The sequence below is a fragment of the Melozone crissalis genome, unplaced genomic scaffold (assembly GCF_028551555.1).
Source record: "Melozone crissalis strain CALT ecotype California unplaced genomic scaffold, PUWL_Pcris_2 ptg000042l_1, whole genome shotgun sequence".
In the NCBI taxonomy this organism is placed as follows: domain Eukaryota; kingdom Metazoa; phylum Chordata; class Aves; order Passeriformes; family Passerellidae; genus Melozone; species Melozone crissalis.
The window spans coordinates 63,180,592-63,200,796 of NW_026535820.1; the positions used below are offsets into that span (position 1 = coordinate 63,180,592).

General features: G+C 40.8%; 1 protein-coding gene across 2 annotated transcripts in view; it reads right to left on the minus strand.

Moving 5' to 3' along the window:
• KIAA0319 (KIAA0319 ortholog) overlaps nucleotides 1–20,205 on the minus strand; it is a 54,407-nt gene that overhangs the window by 12,301 nt on the left and 21,901 nt on the right. For both annotated transcript variants that reach the window (XM_054284904.1, XM_054284905.1), the window contains exons 4-13: nucleotides 13,440–13,623; nucleotides 11,201–11,299; nucleotides 10,436–10,533; nucleotides 9,968–10,055; nucleotides 9,318–9,410; nucleotides 8,569–8,701; nucleotides 6,662–6,890; nucleotides 4,172–4,295; nucleotides 2,659–2,791; nucleotides 1,573–1,721 (exon numbers count right to left, since the gene is read on the minus strand). In XM_054284904.1, coding sequence (XP_054140879.1) covers nucleotides 1,573–1,721; nucleotides 2,659–2,791; nucleotides 4,172–4,295; nucleotides 6,662–6,890; nucleotides 8,569–8,701; nucleotides 9,318–9,410; nucleotides 9,968–10,055; nucleotides 10,436–10,533; nucleotides 11,201–11,299; nucleotides 13,440–13,623 — 1,330 coding nt within the window. The remainder of the gene's footprint in view (nucleotides 1–1,572; nucleotides 1,722–2,658; nucleotides 2,792–4,171; nucleotides 4,296–6,661; nucleotides 6,891–8,568; nucleotides 8,702–9,317; nucleotides 9,411–9,967; nucleotides 10,056–10,435; nucleotides 10,534–11,200; nucleotides 11,300–13,439; nucleotides 13,624–20,205) is intronic.

Genomic DNA, 20,205 nt, shown 5'->3' on the forward strand with positions numbered 1-20,205 from the left:
ATGCTGGGACCTTTTCATCTGGAAAATCACTTATTACCCAATAGAAGCTTGTGCAAGACCTTGTATCTTCAACATGCCTGTATGTAGGCAAAACGCAATCAGGAAACTTAAAAGTAAGTCTAATTCCCAAATTTTTTTTCTCACCACTAGCAGTAAAACTAAGTCATGCATTGGACATATGGTGTAAAAAAGCCAAAGAAGGATGAACATGTTCTCTTTTCAGAAACTAGATATCACTGATTTTTTTCAGAACACAACTGGTAAGCTAGGGCTCAAGGAAGCTGTGGGGCTGAGTGAAATATCTCACTGTACACAAATAGTTGGACATAAATAATTCAATCCTGGGCAGATCTCAAGGGCATTGTCTGTTAACAGCACAGGGCTGTGCCACTTCCAAGTAAAATCAGTTGACTAAGCTTGGTTATTGGAAAACTGTGTATTTTTAATATCAAACCCGTATCTGTAGGTAGAACTTAATGTGGCTACACTTCACAGCACAAACAAGACCATGGACACATTAGGGCAGAGCTGTTGCCATATACTTCTAACTGAACACTAACTGAAACTCTGAAATAGTTCAAGCAATGTTGCTCATGAGTAAAACAAAGTCCAGCTTCTTCTCCAAGATGCACATGGGTCACAGCAATGCCAATCCCAAGTATAAATTGGGCAGAGACTGGATTGGGAGTAGTCAGCATAATGCCTCTAATCCTTGAAGAGAAGAACTTGGGGTGTTGACTGACAAGAAGCTCAGCGTGACCCAGCAATGTGCACTTGCAGTCCAGAAAGCCAACTGCATCCTGGGCTTGCTGAAGTCAACACATCCCTGGAAGTGTCCAAGGCCAGACTGCATGGGGCTTTGAGCTACCCAGTCTAGTGGAAGGTGTCCCAACCTATGGCAGGAGGTTTGGAGGAAGATAATTTTCAAGGTCCCTCCAAACCCAAACCACTCTATCATACTGTGATTATCCTAAAGCCTCTTCTACAGCATGCATGTTGGGAAAAAAACCCACAAAATAAACACCCCACACTACAGCAACTAATTCTCTGTATAATTAAAAAAAAAACCTACCCCAACAAAAACAAACCCACCATAAGAACACACCACCAAAAAAAATAAAAAAACCAAACCAAGACAAACAATCCACGTCTTTTAATATTAAATTTTTAAGTGGAACTTTGTTCACTGAGATGTCACTTCTTGGATGTTACTTTAAAATTCACAGTAAAACTGCTTTTCTGATCAAAGCTTAATTTCAAAGATAAAATAAAAACGTATCTTCTTAATGATACAGACATACAATTGTAAAAAAATACTATTTTGGAGCATGTTTATTATAACTAATTTTGCATATACTGAATATCGAAACAGCTTGCAACAAAGGAAATTAATTCTTCAAAGGAAATTAATTAATACTACTTCACTACAAAAGAGCAGTTTTCTTAAACACATTTGAAATATAACACCAAATATGTTACCCCTTTCTGTTCTGATTTCCTTCCCATTCCACCAGTGACTGAATGAAGTGTCCAGTTGCCCACCATGCCCTAAGAGGCAGCAGCCAGGCTTACCTTCCTTCACAGTAATGGAGAGCACAGATGCACTGCTCAAGCCCTGCTGGTCTTTCACAGTCAGCCTGAAGTGATAGGTGCCAACCTGGAGGCCAGTCACAGTAGCTATTGCCTTGTCAGTGTTTTCCATCTGTACAGAGCTTGGCCCACTGAAACAAAACATCTCACAAAAATAATTGTGCCCAGCCACCCAAACTGTGACTTCAGCAGAATTGCTCAGGCTTTTGTTTTTGTGTGTTATAGTTCTACTACTGCTGTAAGCACTGATGGCTAAAGAACTATTTGAGACATGAGTTTAGTTTAGAGAATTCATTAATACCTTTTCTCAAGACATTCAAAGCACCCAAGCACACATCCCCACCTATCAGAAGAGTAGAAAACACCTCCCAGAAGTTCAGCCTCACCACGGGGTTCTATTCATCAGAGCATGAAAACAGAACTATAACTAATAACTACTATTTGCTATTTCATGCAAATGATATTGCTCTAAGAGCCACTCACAACCCGTACTGTCTGCCAGCATAACTGTTCCTGTACCAGGTACAACAGCTGCAGGAGCTAAAATACCTTGCCCTTTCATTAAGGATCAGTTAGGTTTGCACATAAACATAGAGTTATAGGCTTTTGTAAAATATTTTCAATTATCATTTAAGAGTGATTTAGTCACCCATTACTGGAAGTTCAAGGTAATGTGACTGACACTTTATTTTCAATAAACAAGTGACTGAGATACCCTAGTTCTGAGCACAAATGGAAAAACTTTGTATATTACAGGATGCAACCCAAACCTGCTACTTGCTTTTTAACAGGAGACACAGAAGTTCCTGTCATTTTCTCTTAATTTTATAAAAGTAGGCCTCAAAATGAAACATTGCAAAACATAGGCAGAGAGTGTCTGAGCTTTTCAAGTTCCGCTGAAAATTGCTATTTCTTACACTATTACTTACCCAAGTGGGATTGTCCTGAAAACAATTTTCAAACATAATTCATGATTCATCATTCAACATGATTGGATAAGAGGCTCTAGACTCAATCATTTTCACTTTGTTCTCTGTTTTACTGAGGATTAGTAAAATCTTTCGATACCTGATATTTTCCCAGTGATAGAAGACAATGCCTTGGTCATCTTGGCTTTTGCTTCCATCCAGTGTAGTACTTTCTACTGGGAAGGTCAACTCCTTGTCAGGGCCAGCCACTGCTACTGGAGGACTGTTATTTTCTGCAAAATTAGCATTTAGTGTATGACATTTTTGAGGTAGTCACTGGCAATGCTTGCCAATCAGATTTTACATAGGGTATTTTAATAAAAATTTGATATATTGGCTCAAAAGTAAAAAACCACAAGTATGATATGCACAAGCCAGCAGGTGGGAGGTCTGCTCTGCAACAAGCCAAATCCCATAGCAAGCAGGATCCCAAATCCCACAGCAAGTACTTCCCTTTTTCATAGACCTATCTGAAGGTGCAGTGACACTCCCAAAAATCTTGCTGCATGCTCAATGCATTATATAAAATGTCATAAAACATGAGGGGTATTCTCCTGGTTCTACCAGTCCACCCCTTTCAAAACCTCCCACACAAAATTGATTCTTTGCCATCAGAGAAGATACTGACCCCTTCTCTCTGCTGCTCAAGGCCACTAAGTTACTACCAATTGAGAGCCTTCGAGAATTTAGAACAGAAACATCACCTGCTACTCTGTTTTCAGCCTCTGCTTTTGTGACATGGTAAAACTGGCAATGATATCATTTTCCTGCATATTCATTTACCCTTGAGCCTGACTTCAGCAATAGCATCTTTCTAACTCCACCCTACAATGGGTTCTAAAAGGCACCACCACACACCACACCTCCAATTCATGTTCTTGTTTCTGCAGTGAATGACTGCTGTAAAGTTGCCCCAGAAGGGATAATCTACAAAGGAGGTATATTAAGCAGTAACAGGAAGATAAAACATTTCCCCATGGTGGAATGTGAGACCTGCACAGGGGCAGAAAAGGCTACTGTGGATGTAAAAGGCAAACATACTGTGAAAAAAAAAGGAATTAAAAAGATCACATGAGGCCCAGATCATTTTGGCTTATTCATCATTTGGCTCCGAAACCTAAATAAACATGTGAAAGATGCAGCTTTCAAAAAGTCCATGGTCGACACTTCTTCCTTGGAAACACAAGGCAATTTGTTTAAGTGAATTCAAATCACACACGGACTCTTGCAGGAGAATTGCAAAACAATAAGAAAACTGAACAAAGCACTGATTGATACTCTGAGCAGCTTTCAAAACACACTCTGTAGGATACTAAACTCAAGAGCTACAATTTGGGTTTTAGAAGCAGATTCAAACAGACCTCTGTTGCCTTACATAACCAGGCTGGTGTGTGCCCTCAGGATCACCACCTGGATTTTGTTTGATTCTACATTTGATTCTACACTTAACTGCCTGCTTTGACAGAAAAGGGAGGTGGACAAGTCCTTGTTGCAGGGGTACCAGGCACTGGGGCTGCCATATCAGTGGAACAATGCGAGGAGAGGAGGTGTTGGAGCCAAGGCAGCAGGCTGGGCCAGCCCTGAGGCTGCCAGCCATGCCTGCACTGACTTACCAGGCTGCACGATCAGCGTCACCTCGGCCGTGGAGCGCTGGTGTGCAGAGTCTGTCACAGTCAGCTGGAAGGTGTAATCTCCCTCCTGCATTGCAGAGAGCTGCAGGTATGGCGTCCGCACTCCCTTCGCAGCATCGGCAAGGACAGGGCACCAGATTAAACAGAAATGCTTGTGGGTAATGAAAGGTCTTACAGAGAAATGTAAGGAGAAAGAAATGCTTAAAGTCATAAATACAGTGTTTGAGCAAGGAGTTATGCACCTTGCAGATAAAGAGGAGGCTTAAAATTTGGGACACAGACAGAAGTAATGTGTTCACTATTCCAACTCTTCCTACCAACCCAGAGAAATATCTATAGGCAATAAATCCTATTTTCTTCTGTTGGTATAACCACTGCAGAGATCACATCTCCACAATAATAACTGTGAAACACATGGAACACTACCATTCTCAATTAGGAAATTAAACATTGATGAAAATTCCTACAGCTTATTCCATTTCCTTAGGGATATTTTAAAACCAAATATAATGACATACTTTAGTACTTATAAAAACTGTTAAATGCAAAACCAAGCTTAACTTGAACCCAGACAAATAGGGTTATGGAAAAACCCCCCACATTAAACAAGACAACTCTGTTCTGAGTTTACTCTTCCAGCAGCATTTGCTGATACCTACAGAAGTCATAAAATGACTGGGCCCAGTTATAGGTCCTTTTGCTAAAAAAATGAACATTTATGGCATCTCTCACATGAGGAATACCAAATCATAATGCAAATAGATTTGGCTTTCTTTTTTTCTTTTGGATAAAGATGACAATAAGAACAGAGACTTGACAAACAATTACTAACCAGCAGAGGTACTTGCTACATTGCACTCTAACAGTGGATACCATTTAAAACACCACAGACCAGCATCCTCTGGCGTGGTCAAAAGAAGGGCCATGAAGATGGGTCAGAGGGCTGGAGTACCTCTCCAAAAAAAGGCTGAGAAAGTTGGGGTTGTTCAGTCTGGAGAAATGAAGGCTCTGGAGAGAACTCACTACAGTCTTCCAGTACCTAAAGAGGGCTTATAAAAGGAGGGAGAGGGACTTTTTATATGGGCAGATGGTGACAAGAGAAGAGGGAATAGTTTCAAAGTAAAAGAGGGCAGGCTTATATTAGATATTAGAAGAAATTATTTACTCAGAAGATGGTGAAGCACCGGCACAGGTTGCCCAGAGAAGCTGTGGATACTCCATCACTGGAACTGTTTAAGGCCAAACTGGATGGGACACTGAACAATCTTGTCTAGTGAGTGACATCCCTGCCCATGGCAAGGTGTTGGAACAAGGTGATCTTCAATGTCCCTTCCAACCCAAACCATTCTATGATTCTGTGATCCTCAGCTTCAGGCACATGACAAAGATTACTAGTCTGTTGAAAAGAAACTGTAACATGCACTTGCATTTCCACATTAAATACCCACTGAATCCATTGGATCATTCGAGCAGTCATTCCCTTCCTTCAGAAAGGTTGCTCTGAGATTGAACAGCTCTCAAAAACTACAAGTTCAGTTTGTTTGGTGCTTTTGGAAAGTTTTTGTCCTTATGAACGATCAGAAAAAGTCATCATGCTGTAAGTCCTTCCATAATTTTTAATTTCCTCTACACTGTAGTCTTGCATTAATAATATTACTTCTTTCCTGAATAGATCTACAGTGATCTCTTTTAAGTTCTGAAGGTCTAAAGCATTTGCCAACATGTCAGAAATCAAGTGTCATAAAAAATGGCTCCTGAGTTTCAGCTGGATTCATTATATTAATTATCTCAACCGCCTACAGAGCTGTAAGAATCTCCAATTTACCAAATGCAAGTCCAATGAAAATATTTATTAACTTCTCAGATTAAAAAAAAAAAAACAAACAAAAAAAAACCAAAAACAAAACAACAACAACAGAAACAGTCATGAAAATACGAGAATAAATTCTGTAAGGCTTCACTGGAAACCCATGTTTTAGTGAGGATAGAAATCCACCACAGAGCATGGCTGCATAAACATTGCCAAAAGGCCCTATCATCTTTCACTCAGAAAATGAAGCTTCTATTTGAGTTCTACTCTCTCCAGGAGAAAGTGTTACAAGAAAACTGTGACCATCCCCACATTCTCCTACAACCAGTTTTCAGCCTGCCCAGAGCCTCAAAAGATGGGAGTCTGTGAAACAGCTTCTAGGGTTCAAAGACAGACAATGTGATCTTGAAGTCTTTACAAACCACCAGAGAACAAGCAAGTTCATTTGGCCCCAAATAATTAAAAAAAAAATGAAAAGGAATTAAAAGTAGTTAAAAGTAGTATCTAAAATAAGAGCTGAATACATGTGAGAGAAAAACAAAAAAATAACATAACTCTAGGTATTTCAGTGCTTCTGAGCAGGTACTTAGATATGTGTTTGCCCATGTTAGAGGCAAAGATAAAAGAGCTTTTCAATGCTATGAAAGGAGAAATACACATACCTGCATTGCTACAACCTTGCCTTTGCTTTTGGGACTAAGTGACCACTCATAGCTGACAATTTCATGGTCATCACTGCTCTGGTTTCCATTCAGTGTGATGAAGTTCTGGGGCAAAGTGACAGCCTGATTCGGTCCTGCATTAGCAATAGGTGGGTAATCCACTGGCTTGTTGACAGTCAGAGATGCAATGGTGGAGTTGGCTGCTCCATCTGAATCAATCACTGTGAGTCTACAACAGGAAAAACAGAATCTGTTAAGATGAACTTCTGCCAAATGGAAGTATTAATCTTTTTCTGGCACTTTTTCAAACACCACCTAAACAAAAACCACTGATTATATTATATGAACTTCTGCTTCAGACACACATATCCCTCAGCTAAGGCAAGAAAGAAATTCAGAAAACTTTACGAAGCCAACTTTCAACCTTTCACAAAAAAAAAATCCAAAAAACAAAACTAGATATTCTGAATCCCTATACCTGCTGTCAATAGCAACTTCACATTCACTACAAAATCTTTTAGAAATGTACTCAGTAAAAACCAACGATTTTATTCATCACCTATAGTGAAACAGTACAGAGAAACATCTAAAACTACTCTGGATGTTCAGAAGCTCTGCTTATAGAACAGTAGCAGATCCTTACTTCTAATTTTTTTGAGGCACATCATTACTAATTTTAATTAATATCAATGTCAAGTTACAAAACTAAAAATGTACAGGGTTTTAAAAACCTCAGACATTACTGCCTCTCAGAAGCACAAAATAATCTTAAAATGAGACTACTGCAGGCACTCCAAAGGTGACCAATTAATCTGTAATCCACCTCTGTTATGAAAATTGCATACAGCTGACATACAGCTGACATACATGGAAGGGAACCTGAGCAGGAACAAAACTAGTGCTCATTACCTCAGACAGTAGGGAACCCATACATTTTGCAATGAGTGCACATCCATGTGTATCAAGGGCACTGGACTTTTTGTTCACATTAGTCAGCCTCCCTGAAAGTTGCAGAGATGCAACAACTGACTTCTGAATTCCCTATGGTTTGGAACACACTTACAAGCATTGCTTGTAAGCCAGACTCTGCCCATTCAACACGGAAAAAAATTAACACTCATTTCTGCTACTGTCCGATATGGAACAATTACAGTAAAAAATACAGAATTAAGAAGCAGAAGCTGTAAAACTTTGGGTGGAACTTATGTGAAGCACCACAGTTAAAGTATATGTAAGCCAATCTGCTGATTGTAGATAATATATTGACTGACAGGCAACCCACTGACAGCCAAAGAACCCAAGCTGGGTCAGTGGGAAGTCTGCCTCTGTAGAGACTGAGCTTTAAGTTAAACAGTTCAGAAAAAGGGCTGATTTTTACTAAAGCACCTTGAACCACAAACATTCCTCCCACTATCTGGGCAGCCCCCAGCTTCAACAATGCATAAATGGAGGAAACCAGCAGCAAGGCAAATGCTTTTATAAAGAACAGAATGACTCTTAGTAAAATCAGCACATAACAATGTCTTGTGAGGACCAGTTTGCCAATATTATTCTGTCTACCACCACCCTTCAGAGGATGACTTTCACAGCCTGACTCATAGTTTCATTCACACCACTAGCCAACTTCTAGGCTAGGAAAAAAAATTAGTCTGTCACAGTTGTTACTGCTGGAAGTGGGGACATAATTAATTTATGATACTTTCCTTTCTGTAATTTTTAGTCATAAAGGATCACTGCAAGCATTTTTTGATAAAACCACTCCATATGTTTCTCCACTGAGCAAAATGAAGAGTAACAGCATGCAGAAGAAAAATTCTTTTGTTTGAGGAGATACAGATGAGCACAGAAAAAATGAAAATTTAGCTGATATCACAGATAAGCCCCCAAGAAAATAATCATGCAGGTACCTGAAGGTGTAGTTTCCAGGAACAAGGTTAGACAAGTGCAAGACAGGTGTGTCAGCAGATGCCTTCTGCTCTCTCAGAGGACCTTTAATTTCCTCCCAGTGGTAACTCACTATCTTCACATCATCTATGCTTTCTACATTCATTAAAGAAAAACACAACAGTTCTTGTAGCAATTGCTGGAATGAATATTTAAGTAATTCATACATTCATCCCTAACTGGTTTTCTACAATTGTCTCTACAAGTATAATTGAACAAGCCTCATTAACCACAGAGTCATACCAAGTTACCTTTGGTACGATTTATCCACACAATTCTTCACATACATGAATTAAAAAAAAATAAATCAGCCTCATATTCTACACTTTCTGACTTGTCTGCCCTCATTAATTATGAATATAGTTACAACATCTCATCACACCCTATCTGACAGGTCTCTGCTATGGCCCCAGCTGTACTGGCACAGAGACTCTCTGGGCAGAACAGGAAGAAGCTGTAAGAGTAGCTGCTGTCTGGATGCAGCAGTCTCTGAGACACTGCATCTCAATCTCCACGTGCAAGGTTGCGTTTTATAATTTTTTAATTTATTAAAATCATTTATAACTGGACACATATTCCCAAAATAAATCATTATACAGGGAACTTCTGAGAAGAGTGAGAATAAGAAATTTCACTTGAAATTGACAAACAATAATGTTGTAACTGTATATTAAAAATGTAGGATATAAGCACAGGATGGTCCAGTACATACGACTGCCATCGATGAAGGTAGAAGTTGTAGGCAAGGAAACTTCTTGCACTTTGGGTGAAGCAACAGCAACAGGTGGTTGATTAATTCTGACTGCTGTGAGAAAGACGGGGGGGGAGAAAAAAATATTAGTGAAAGCTCAGGCAAAACTTATGTTAAGTCTACAGATCAATAGTCCCCAGTGATTAAATCTAGGACACACAGCTTTCAGCATCTGCTGTCCTTTTTGGACAAGGCAAAGAAGAGGTTAGTGATGAGCAGTGTGCCGACACAGCAGTGTTCCACTGCAGTGCTCCTACGTGGTGTAATTCAGATCAGAGCTGTGCACGGTAACCTGCAGATAGAGCCAGATCAGCACAGGATTGCTGTCCCTAGCTGGAGAAAAGGACCAGTAAAGGTGGCATGATGATATCTCAGGCTTTGCCTGAGGAGGGGGAAAGACTAGAGAGCACTTAAATACAGGGAGCAGGACCCTTAGCTCTACTTTCTTAAAACTCCTTCTACACACCAAGATATGAAACACATCAGCATGACTGGACCACCAGATATCCTTGACAAACAGTAACTGAGAGACTGTTTGATAAGTATGCTGTTGAATAAATGTGTTATAATATTGTGTTGAATAAATTTATTGTATCAGTCAACTGATTTACCTGGTTTGACTGTGACATTTACAAAACCTTCACCAAAGGCATTTTCACCAGAAACTGTCACTTTGAAGGCATAAAGTCCCACTGATAACTGAAACAAATACAGAACAAATAGGGTTACATGTTGGATTATACAAAAGTATGCTTAAATGTGACAATCATATCACAAAAGAGTAAATAGGGAGGTCTGAATCCTCAAACTACTTCTATAAACACATACATAAAAGGCCACTAGCCACTGCCTGGAAGTGGGGAATATGAAGCTAACACTGAGGAGTTTTTCCTTTATCTGAGACAATTATTAGAGCACTCTAAGATACTGACATAAATTTGGTGACACAAACAAGTGAAGAGACTCAGGATGGCTTGAAGCTATTTGAACTCCTTAAATCAAGGTGCCCTTCCCCACAGGTTACAGTTCTGTGAAAGGACCACACAAACATAATGAGCCTGAGCTTACAGCTCACTTACATGAGAGAGCTTCAAAGTCTGGCTGTGCCTGCGCTCCATTTCCCCACTATAGTCAGCAGGGTGACTGATTAAGCTCCACTCATAGGTGTAGGCTGTTTCTAAGAGCAATAACACAGTGTCAGAACAATCAGTTTTGCATTCAAGATAAGCCCAGAAAACAAAGAAATCAAGTTCACCACTCATAGATAAAACACTACAGTATAAAATCATGACTGCTACTGCCTAAGCCTGTAAAATGAAGCAGTATGACCACATGGTAAACTCCCAGTGTGTTCCAACTTGGTAAAGCAGCAAGGATGTAATGGACTTCACAAATAATCAACTTCACAAAAAATTTCTTCATGTGAAGCCAACATATTTTACATAGCTACTTATGAAACATCTTATACTTGCTCCTGCAATTCAGAAGCTGGCAGTTTTAAGGCAAATGTTGCATTCAAAACCTACTTTCCCACCTCCCCTGCCCTGAGCTTTTCAGCAAGATGCTAAAATCTAGGCCTCATCATCTTTTGGTAGAATTACAGGCTTTCTATTGAATCATCTGGCTAATAAGTTCAGGTTCTGAAAGTAAAAGCCACTTAAAAATTCCTCTTTAAAATTCAACAGAGGAAATCCTCTCTGCAGTTAGAGCTGTAAAAGAGGCAATATTAGAAATAAGAAAAATTGTTTTATCTGAAGTGGTAGATGTTCACATAACTCAGAACCTGTCTGCATTTACAAGTTGGTAGTGTATGCATTCCTTGCATACCAAGGCATTCAACTGACCTGTAGATGGTGGTGGGACAGCAAAGGCATTCAGTTCAACCTCATTTTTGGGTAACACCACTTGTATGTTATCTCCAGCAGACACAGTAAGTTCTTTAACTGCATATAGAACAGGATGAGTACATTGTTATAGCAGATGGAACTGATAAAAATTTAGTATCATCAAACATTATTTGCAATGGATTAAGTAAAATTTGACAAGTACTCTACAGAGAACATGCAGCAATAATTAAAATAAAATCCTTAATGCATTATAAAATAATGATCTATTTAATCATGACTGTGATTCCTTCACCTTTTACCAAACAAAAGTTGTTTTTTTTTCTTCTCCAGCTATGATGCCTCATTTTCCCTGCTTCTGTTTCAGAGAAAAGCATTCTCATTCTTCCTTTATATCAGAGGTAACAATGCTCTGCATAAAGAGTTATGTATTTTTCTCAGTAATTGGAAGTGCAGGAAGACAAAAAAATCATAGTAAAACTTTATTATCACACTTTCCTTGACCAAGAAGTACTATTCCTATGTTCATGGGGCACTTGCAAGGAAGGTTCCAATGTCCATCTTGTGCTCCTTTTAAAAAATCCACTTGCATAACAGGGCAAATGGTTATTTCTTATCTGAACTGCCCATTCAGTCTACTTGCTATCCTGTCCTTGTCTATGAAAACTTTTCCCTTTCAAAAAATGCCAAAGTACACAAAACCAGCCCCCAGAAGAAATATTCCCAAGCACAACTTAGTCCTGTATTTCAAATGTTTCAAATATCTTCCTTTTAATATTGGGAAACCACCGAACAAAAGTTCTCCCAAGGCAGCATTCACTAGTTTCTAAATGTCCAACTCATAAACTCAGAAGAGATGCCAAAGAAGATACTCAGCAGTAGCAGCTGATGGGTCTAAAAATGATCAAATGAAGACCCTGACAACACGATTTCTGTCACTGCTACTTAAATTCACCCAAGGCTTCACAATTGATTATGGAAGTTGCCCTAGACACCTGTGGAGCAAAGGTTTGCACTTGGACCTTCACATGAGATGATAATAAAATGGCTAGAAGAGGGTGATGGCCAAATGAGAGAAGGAGGGACTGACATTGAGACTTTATGGACAGTCAGGCTGAGAACACACAAACTTCAGGCAATCCTTGTATAAAGCAGTACCTACTGTGAGATTCATCACAACCTTCCCTTCAGTTTCTTCTTCCAAACTCTTTTTTGGGCCTTCCTCAACCTCCTCCTTCACAGGGGGAGGAGGAAGAGCTGCCTAGCCAACAGTCAGTGGTAATGATGATCCACTGTCTTGGAGAGGAATCTCTTGTAGCTTATCTCTTCCTCTTACCTGCTACTGCTATCCTGGCTGGCAGGTTGCATTTTGGTAGAGGGTGTCAAGAATGTTGCAAACCAGACTTCCTCTACCAGGAAGCAAAGGGCTTAGCTCTCCACGTCCCTCAGTACATTAGGAGTGCAGAAAAACACACATCTGTGCTTCTCTGCTTCTTGCGGTCCTTCTAACCCTTTGTCAGTGTGCACAGGGAGGCAAGAAACTCAGCAGGAGAAAGGAGATACATGAACATACACACAGAATTTAACACAACTACAGAGGACATGGTAGTTAGAAGTCCTTTTCAAAATAAAACCAACTGTTCTGCAGCTTTAAGTGTGATAAGCTCCCCCACAGTTTTGAAATTAGAGCAAAATTTTGTTTTCCCAGGATTTGGAGGCCATGTTGTCCACTGCTAAGGGCTGAGCTTCCTCAGGTCCCATCTATGTTGCTGCATGGTGCCTGGCAACTGTGGATAGGCTTCTACTGCAGAGTTTCTGAGAGGGAGCAGTGCTCTGAAGAGACACACCAAAAACAACAATATGGCTTCAAGAGACTATTCTGAAATCCCCGAAAGCTTCAGGTGTTGCTTACAAAGTAAAAAAAAAACAAACCCAAAACCTAAAACGTTTGAAACAGGTCTTTAATCTTGGCTCTTTACTTTGCTGTATTTCCTTGAGTTGTCATTTCCCACAATGGTGGACTTGGTCAGGGTTTTGGCTCAGAATTAAGTGACTACAGGGTCTAAAGTTTGCAGTGTTACTGTAGGTCTACAGGTTTAAAGTGGGATTATGTAACATTTGGATAAAAAATGAGCTCTTACTTACAACAGGTTGGAAACCTGACAGTAGAAAAGTCATGCCCACCCTCTGTCCAACCTGCAGGTACCCCCTCAGATCACCAGCTCAGTTGAAACATTACCTGCTTGAGCAGCAGCAGCAGGTGGTGTGAACAGCTGCATGGGCTCGGATGGTGCAGCATTAGTGGGAAGTAGCATGATCCCACCTTCAGTGGCATTCTCTGGGGCCACTGTGGGAATCTGGGTTTTCTCTGACATGCCGGGGGAGAAATCTGGTTTATCTGAAGAAGAGGAAGGTGTAGCAGCCTGAAAAAAGGAATTATAGGGAAAGAGTTGTTGTGAGACATTTTTCACATTTCTAGATTTAGAGGTATGCTGTTTTTTAAATAGCATGTAGGATGACCCTGGTGATTTATGTTACTAGAAGATTTTATTCACATACAGAATACCCATTGAACAAGGACTGGGTTTTTTTCCAACCAGGAACAATTGCTAATTTTCCAAGTTTCAGATGTAGAACAGTCATGTGGTAACCTGGAATACAACTAATGCTACCCGTTACCAAAATATTAAAAAAATTCAGTACAACAGGTGTAAATACAGTCATAAACCTTTAAACGGCAATGTCAGAAAGTCTATGTGGTTTTATTGTCTTTGTGCCATACACAAACATAACAGAGTGTTTGCTTCTTACTACATCTGCTCAGTACCCAAGTTGCTTGTGCCCTTTTATCTCCTCAACAAGAATAAAACACCCGACATGTCTCTACTTCAGGCATCAAGCAGCACTGCCTCATCTTGTTAGTAAATCAGAACTACCTCAAAAGACATGGCAAGTGTGGCACGAATAACTCAGCACTGGGTTAATCTTACCTTACAATGACACATTACCCTCAATGGGCCAGCAGGTTTTCCTTAATATTCTTAGGATTTATTTCTGATCTAATGATATGGGAAAAGCATTTTTCTAATTATGGCTACTGTATTTGGCATATGAAGGTACAGCAAAATACTATTATTTGTACACTGTCTATTAACTGAAGAATAGGATTATGAAGGTTGGCAAAGTGTACACTAACATCAAAAACAGTTGAGGTGGAAAGGGACCCCTGGAGGTATGCCAGTTCAGCCCCTGCCCCCAAAGCAGGGTCAGGTACAGCAGACTGCTCAGGACCAAATTCAGTCAGGCTATGAGCATCTCCAGGGACAGAGAATCCATCTCTCTGGAAAACCTTCAATGTTTGGGCATTCTCACAGAAAAAAATACAGTGTTTAGTGTTCAAATAAAATTCCCTGTATTTCATTTTGGGTCCATTGTATCTTACCCTGACACAGAACAGCACTGAGAAGAGCGTGGATCCATCCTCATCACACCCATAAGAGTTATTTATACACATCTGTAAAATCCCATGAACCCTCTCTGCTCAAGGCTGAACAGTCCCAGTTCTCTACTCTTTGCATTTCAGGTACTCTACTTTCCCTTTGCAGTTTGCCTCCCTAGGAAATAAGAGCAGCCCTGCCTTCTGGACAAGAGTAAAAGCTCCTTGTGCAGCTGGGAATGTGAAAGCAATGCCAGAAACTGTTCCTTCCCAGCCTACAAGAAAACAGAGCACGGAAGTCATGGGCAACTCCATCTCAACCTTCAACAATGGACACAGAACACAAATCCCTGTGCAGTGTCAGGAATTACAGCTACCCACTCTTGAGGATGCTGAGGACAAGACCAATAGCTGCCCTTTTGGGTGAGTCCATAACACAGACAAGACAAGCACCTTTGAGGTCACACCTCCAGCTCTGCTCCATATGCAGACAGTACTCTCTGAGCAGCTGGACCCTGAGAGCAGGATCAGGGACTGCAGCTCTCCTAAAGTAGTGCCTTCAGGAATCCCACCCTTGACAGCATCATGTACAGGGAGAACCCCAAGCCCATTCTGTTTTGTATCTTGACAAAAGGTCTTTCCTCCAGATAGTCTCCTTGACATACTCACTCCAACCTTCATCTTTATAAAAGATTTTCTTCCCATACTTGAGCAAACCACAGTGTTTTTTGCCTTCTGAATTTGAGGGAACTCTACTTTCCTGAGCTTCCTCTGGCTCCTCTCCTCTCCCTCGCCTCTCCTCATTCTTTGCCAATCTAGCAGCTGAAAAGCAGCGATCATGGCTTTTTAGGACAGATGGAGACAAAGTCACCTCAAACGTACCTTTCCAGGGTGCCTCTTCTGGAGTGGCACCAAACATCACTTCAGTCAGCAAGCCTAGGCAAGGCACTGCAGTCAAAAAAGGTGCCCTGTGGCACTGTCACGTCTGAAGCGGTGTCACAGCCAAAAAGACAAACTAAAAATGTTAGCAGACAGCAGACAACTGGGGCAGGGACAATATCAGAAATTAAGCTCTCAGACAGAAACTGTTACTGAGAGATTTGCTGGAACAGATGTGGAGGGCAAGATTAACCTAAATTCCAGCTTGGGAAGTGAAAGTTAAAGGAAAGAAAAGAATTCTCTCTGGGAGTAAGTCCGATAGGCAGTTCTGCTGGTAAGGACTTTGTGGGTTGTTTGCTTTTACCCTTTTTTACAGCCACTATTGCTTGATACAAACACACCAATGGTGAGGGCCCACATCTCCCAGTTCCCTGGGTTTGACTTGAGTGCAAATCTCTTGAGAATTCCAACAGAAAATAAGAACAACCATATAATGAAGTACACACTTCAAAATAGAAAGGAAGGTAAATCTAAGTATCAAAACATCTTCCAGGGGTTTTATACATCCTATGGATCAAGTCAATGTATTTTTAACCAAACAGAACTGTTCAGCTTCTGCAGGCATAAAAACTGAAACAAAGCCAAAACAAGAGATGAAAATCTATGTTATTCAACTGCATTCTAAGTCTTAAATATGAATTCTGAAGGCAAGCAAATCAGACAGTAAAAGGCTCACCATCACATAGAGTCTGTCAGCCATGTTAAGGCCTCTTAGCTAGAGCTTTATGTATTTTGACTGCACCATTATCCCTGCAAATACAATAAGCACAAGAATTAAGTCAGGCCTTATCTACTGAGTAAATGTTTGGAACATTGCAGCGTCAACATAGCAGCAGCTAGACTCTGGTTAAGACCTTAAAAACCTTACTTGACTTAGCAGATCAGCTGGAAATTAACAGGAAATTTTAAAAATAAATTTTAACTAGAAATTTTAAAAAGAAAAATTTTTTTTGCAGATATCTCACTTCAAGGATGGGCAGCACTGCAGATTTCTGATCTGGGCAGGTGGACAGCACATAATCTGCACAGGTTTCTGAACATACTCATGTTATTGAGCTGCCAGAGACTGACAGTCCATAAGATCCCCCTGAACTCTGATGTAAACCCAACAGTCAGGTCACTCATTCAAGTGAAAAACCCCATATTCTCTCTCCCAAATCACATACAGAAACTCCCTGCATCTGACTACATTTATGACAAGGATGCTCCAAGGGCACAGACTCCAGAGGTCTGTGTTTGGTTGGTTTCTCAGTTTAAAATCTCTGTGCAGGTCCTTGCTCAAAGAACACAGCACCTGACACTGCATCCTGCTGACTACTGTGAAGGGAGGGAATCAGGGAATTCCATTTTTGCCACCTTGCTCTGTCTGGCTTGTCAAAACAGCTTTGTCTGGAAGCTGCAGAAGGGAGTGCATCAGCACGGATGCAGGAACAGAGATATAGAACTGCTGTGGCAGAACTGAGAGGATGATAGGAAAACATTGCATAATGCGCAATAAAGAGGGCAATTCATTAAACTTAGTAGCAAGCATGATTTTAAGACCTTCATATTTTCATAACCTGTACAAAACCACCACAGTTTGAGAGGTTGTTTGGATTATATATCAATGAAAAAACTATTTGGAGACCTCTCGGCATTTTTAATACAGGGTAAAAATTTAAGATTTCCTTCATAAAAAAATTTGGTTTTCAAAAACCAACCTTTTTTCAGAAGGTTGTGCTAAACAATCCATATGAGATTTGATGAAAATATCTGCTTGCTGGAGAAAGAGACACATAAGAAGGAAATCCTATCACCACTATACACCACAGGCAGCTTCTATTTCACTAGGGTCACAAGTAAAGTTCCCAAACCAGAAAAACTTGAAGCCAAGCTGAAAAATTGTGTTGGGCATACCTGGCAGGGCTTAGGTGGTAGAGGACTGGCTGCAGGGGCCACCCTGGTGGTCCCAGTCAGTTTGGCAGTGGATGGAATCATGGCACCACGCACCAATACCACAACCTCTCAAACCTAGTCAAACAAGGCCAATGGCCGCTGTGGGCAGGGGACACAGGAGGATGTGGGGGGATGCACAACAGGAAACATCTGGAAGCAAACATAATTGTGCACAGGGCTGGAGACACCCTCATGGAAACATGCACTCCATGCCACCTCCCAGGGAAATGAGGCCCACAGAGAAGCCACCTCAGTGCAGATGAAACAAAAAGGAAGAACAGTGTCAGGAGAGAGAAAGAAATGACAAGTGGCAGAAAGGAGACTGCCATGCACTGACTCCAACCTCCTGCGCCACCTGTTTCCTCATCAAAGTAAACGAGCATGATCTGCAGTGAAAGGAAGGGGAGTGGAGACCAGGAAGGGGACAGGAGATGGGTCTGCACTGAAGCTCATTCTAGGGAAGGTCATTCAAGGGAAAACTATTTGCTAAAACCGTGCACCATCTCCATTTCTCCACACATGTCTAAATTCAAAGGAATTCCCACCTAGGAAACAAAGGTCACTTAGACTTTGGCACTTTCTGAAAGCCTTCTGCTTCCCCAGATTCTATCTTTACATTAATGGAGAGCCTTTAGAGCCATTTCTCAATACATGTCATGAACAGCTTTTGATGTTATCCCATTAATATGCTTTCTACAGCTCTGCTCACAGAGCATGTCCCAACCATGCTCACAGAGCATGTCCCAACCTTCTTACTACACTTGTCTTACCAGTTCTTCAGCATCATTATCAGCTGTGGCTAAAGACTGACCCAGGTTTGGCATTTCATCCCTTCTGCAATCTCATTCCTCAGCCTTTTTATTGGAATTTCAGCGGCTGCGCTAGCATAATGTTAGCATAATATAAAGATCACACAAAAGTAACTCTGTGTCCCAGTGAGAAGTAGGTTTCTCTCCGGTTCACATTACAATAAACTCTCATCTACAGTCAGTGTAAAAAGATAAAGCAAAATCTTTATCTTTTGGCTGGGGTGGGAAAATCAAAGTAGAGATCTACAAAGTAGGCTTGGCCAAATTTATTTATCACTGCTGCAGGATGGAAAATCTCAACTTTCATAAAATAGTATTCACATGATCCCTTAGAGACAGGGAACAAACTTGCTCAGCTCTGACACATAGTTTAGGTGAACTTGAAGTTTTATGACTCCTGTAAGGCACAAGGCATAAGCAGTTTAGTCAGCAGGGATCCTGACAATTGGCTAAAGATTAGCACCATGCTAATGGCTCTTCCATTAGACAGCAAAATGCAATGGAAACAAGTTTCAAGTCTTACTGCATACCTAAAGTGCACAAATATGGTGGAGCACAGAGGTACTGCAGGTTCTTGGTGTGGCTTGACTTCCACCACACTACACAGGCAGCAACTAAAAGATGCTTGCAAGTCTCCCCTTGCAGATAGAAGGAAATATGGGAGATGAGCTTAGTGTAGCAGTGGTTGGATGTCCTTTATCTTAGCTCAGCTATTGCCCTGTGCTAGGACTAACTGCACCACTAGTGCATGACAGAATTTCACTCTACATTTTATTAGCAGTGACAGTCTACTTTGTTGTCATACTCTTCATATGTACATATATACATAGTTTTTGCACACTAAGAAAAAAAACAACCAATATCTACTCTTCTCACCTAAACCCCCATGTTAATTATGCTCATTTGGAAGTGTGCATGGAAGGAACTTTTAAAAGCAAGTCTCCTATCATCAACTCTGCTTGCAGAAGCAGTACCTAATTTTCAGCTGGCCACAGCATTCATTCTGTTTTCAAGTGTTCTTCCATACACATGAAAATGAGTTCTGATCTCCTCACTTGTGCCAATACACTCCAGACCAACTTAGTCAGTCATAAAAGGCACAGGCTACCTTGACTCTACAGGAGATGGTCCTCAAAAAGCAGCCTGCTGTCACGGCCCCCACTTAACTCCAGGGCAATCATCTCCCTTGCAATTCTTCCAAACAGATCCCACAACAGACCAAAGATTGCTCTACTGCAGCCCATGGTTGTGACTCTGCTTCCTCACTTATTCCTGCCCCTCTTAGAAGCTTCTACCTCATGCCTGCATCCCTAATCAATCCTTTGTTTCCTGCAAGGGTGAGGTCCATAGTCTCTCCTTCTCAACTCCCAGAAGCAACTCAAACCAACAACCTTCAGAAAATTTCTGCACAGCTTTTGCCCCACTCTCTTGCCCTCCCAGTAGGTATTGGGGTGTCTTAAATCCACCACGAGGACCAGGGCTGTTAATAGGAGGTTCCTTCCAGTTACCTGAAGTCTTTATCTGTTTCGTATGACTTGCTGCTCTCCACACATCAGTCATCCCCTCCCAGAACTGCAGTTGTTACAGATTTCATGCAACTTTCTTATTTGCTTGCATTTTACTTCCCTACAGTAACAATAATAAATTACCATTTTTACAAAAAGAGATACTCGATAGTTACAAAATCTTGTGGTATTTAGAGCAAGTCAGCTAAAACTGATCAATTTCCTCTTTCCTCCGGCAAGGGGAGTCAAACCCAGGGAATGCTGAATTTACAGCCAGTTTAAACTTTCCAGCTGAACCCATGCCTGTTATTAGGAAACCAAGGCCCTTTGAGTGTCAACTGATCAAACTAGTTGGCATAAACAGAGAACAGGTGCACCTTA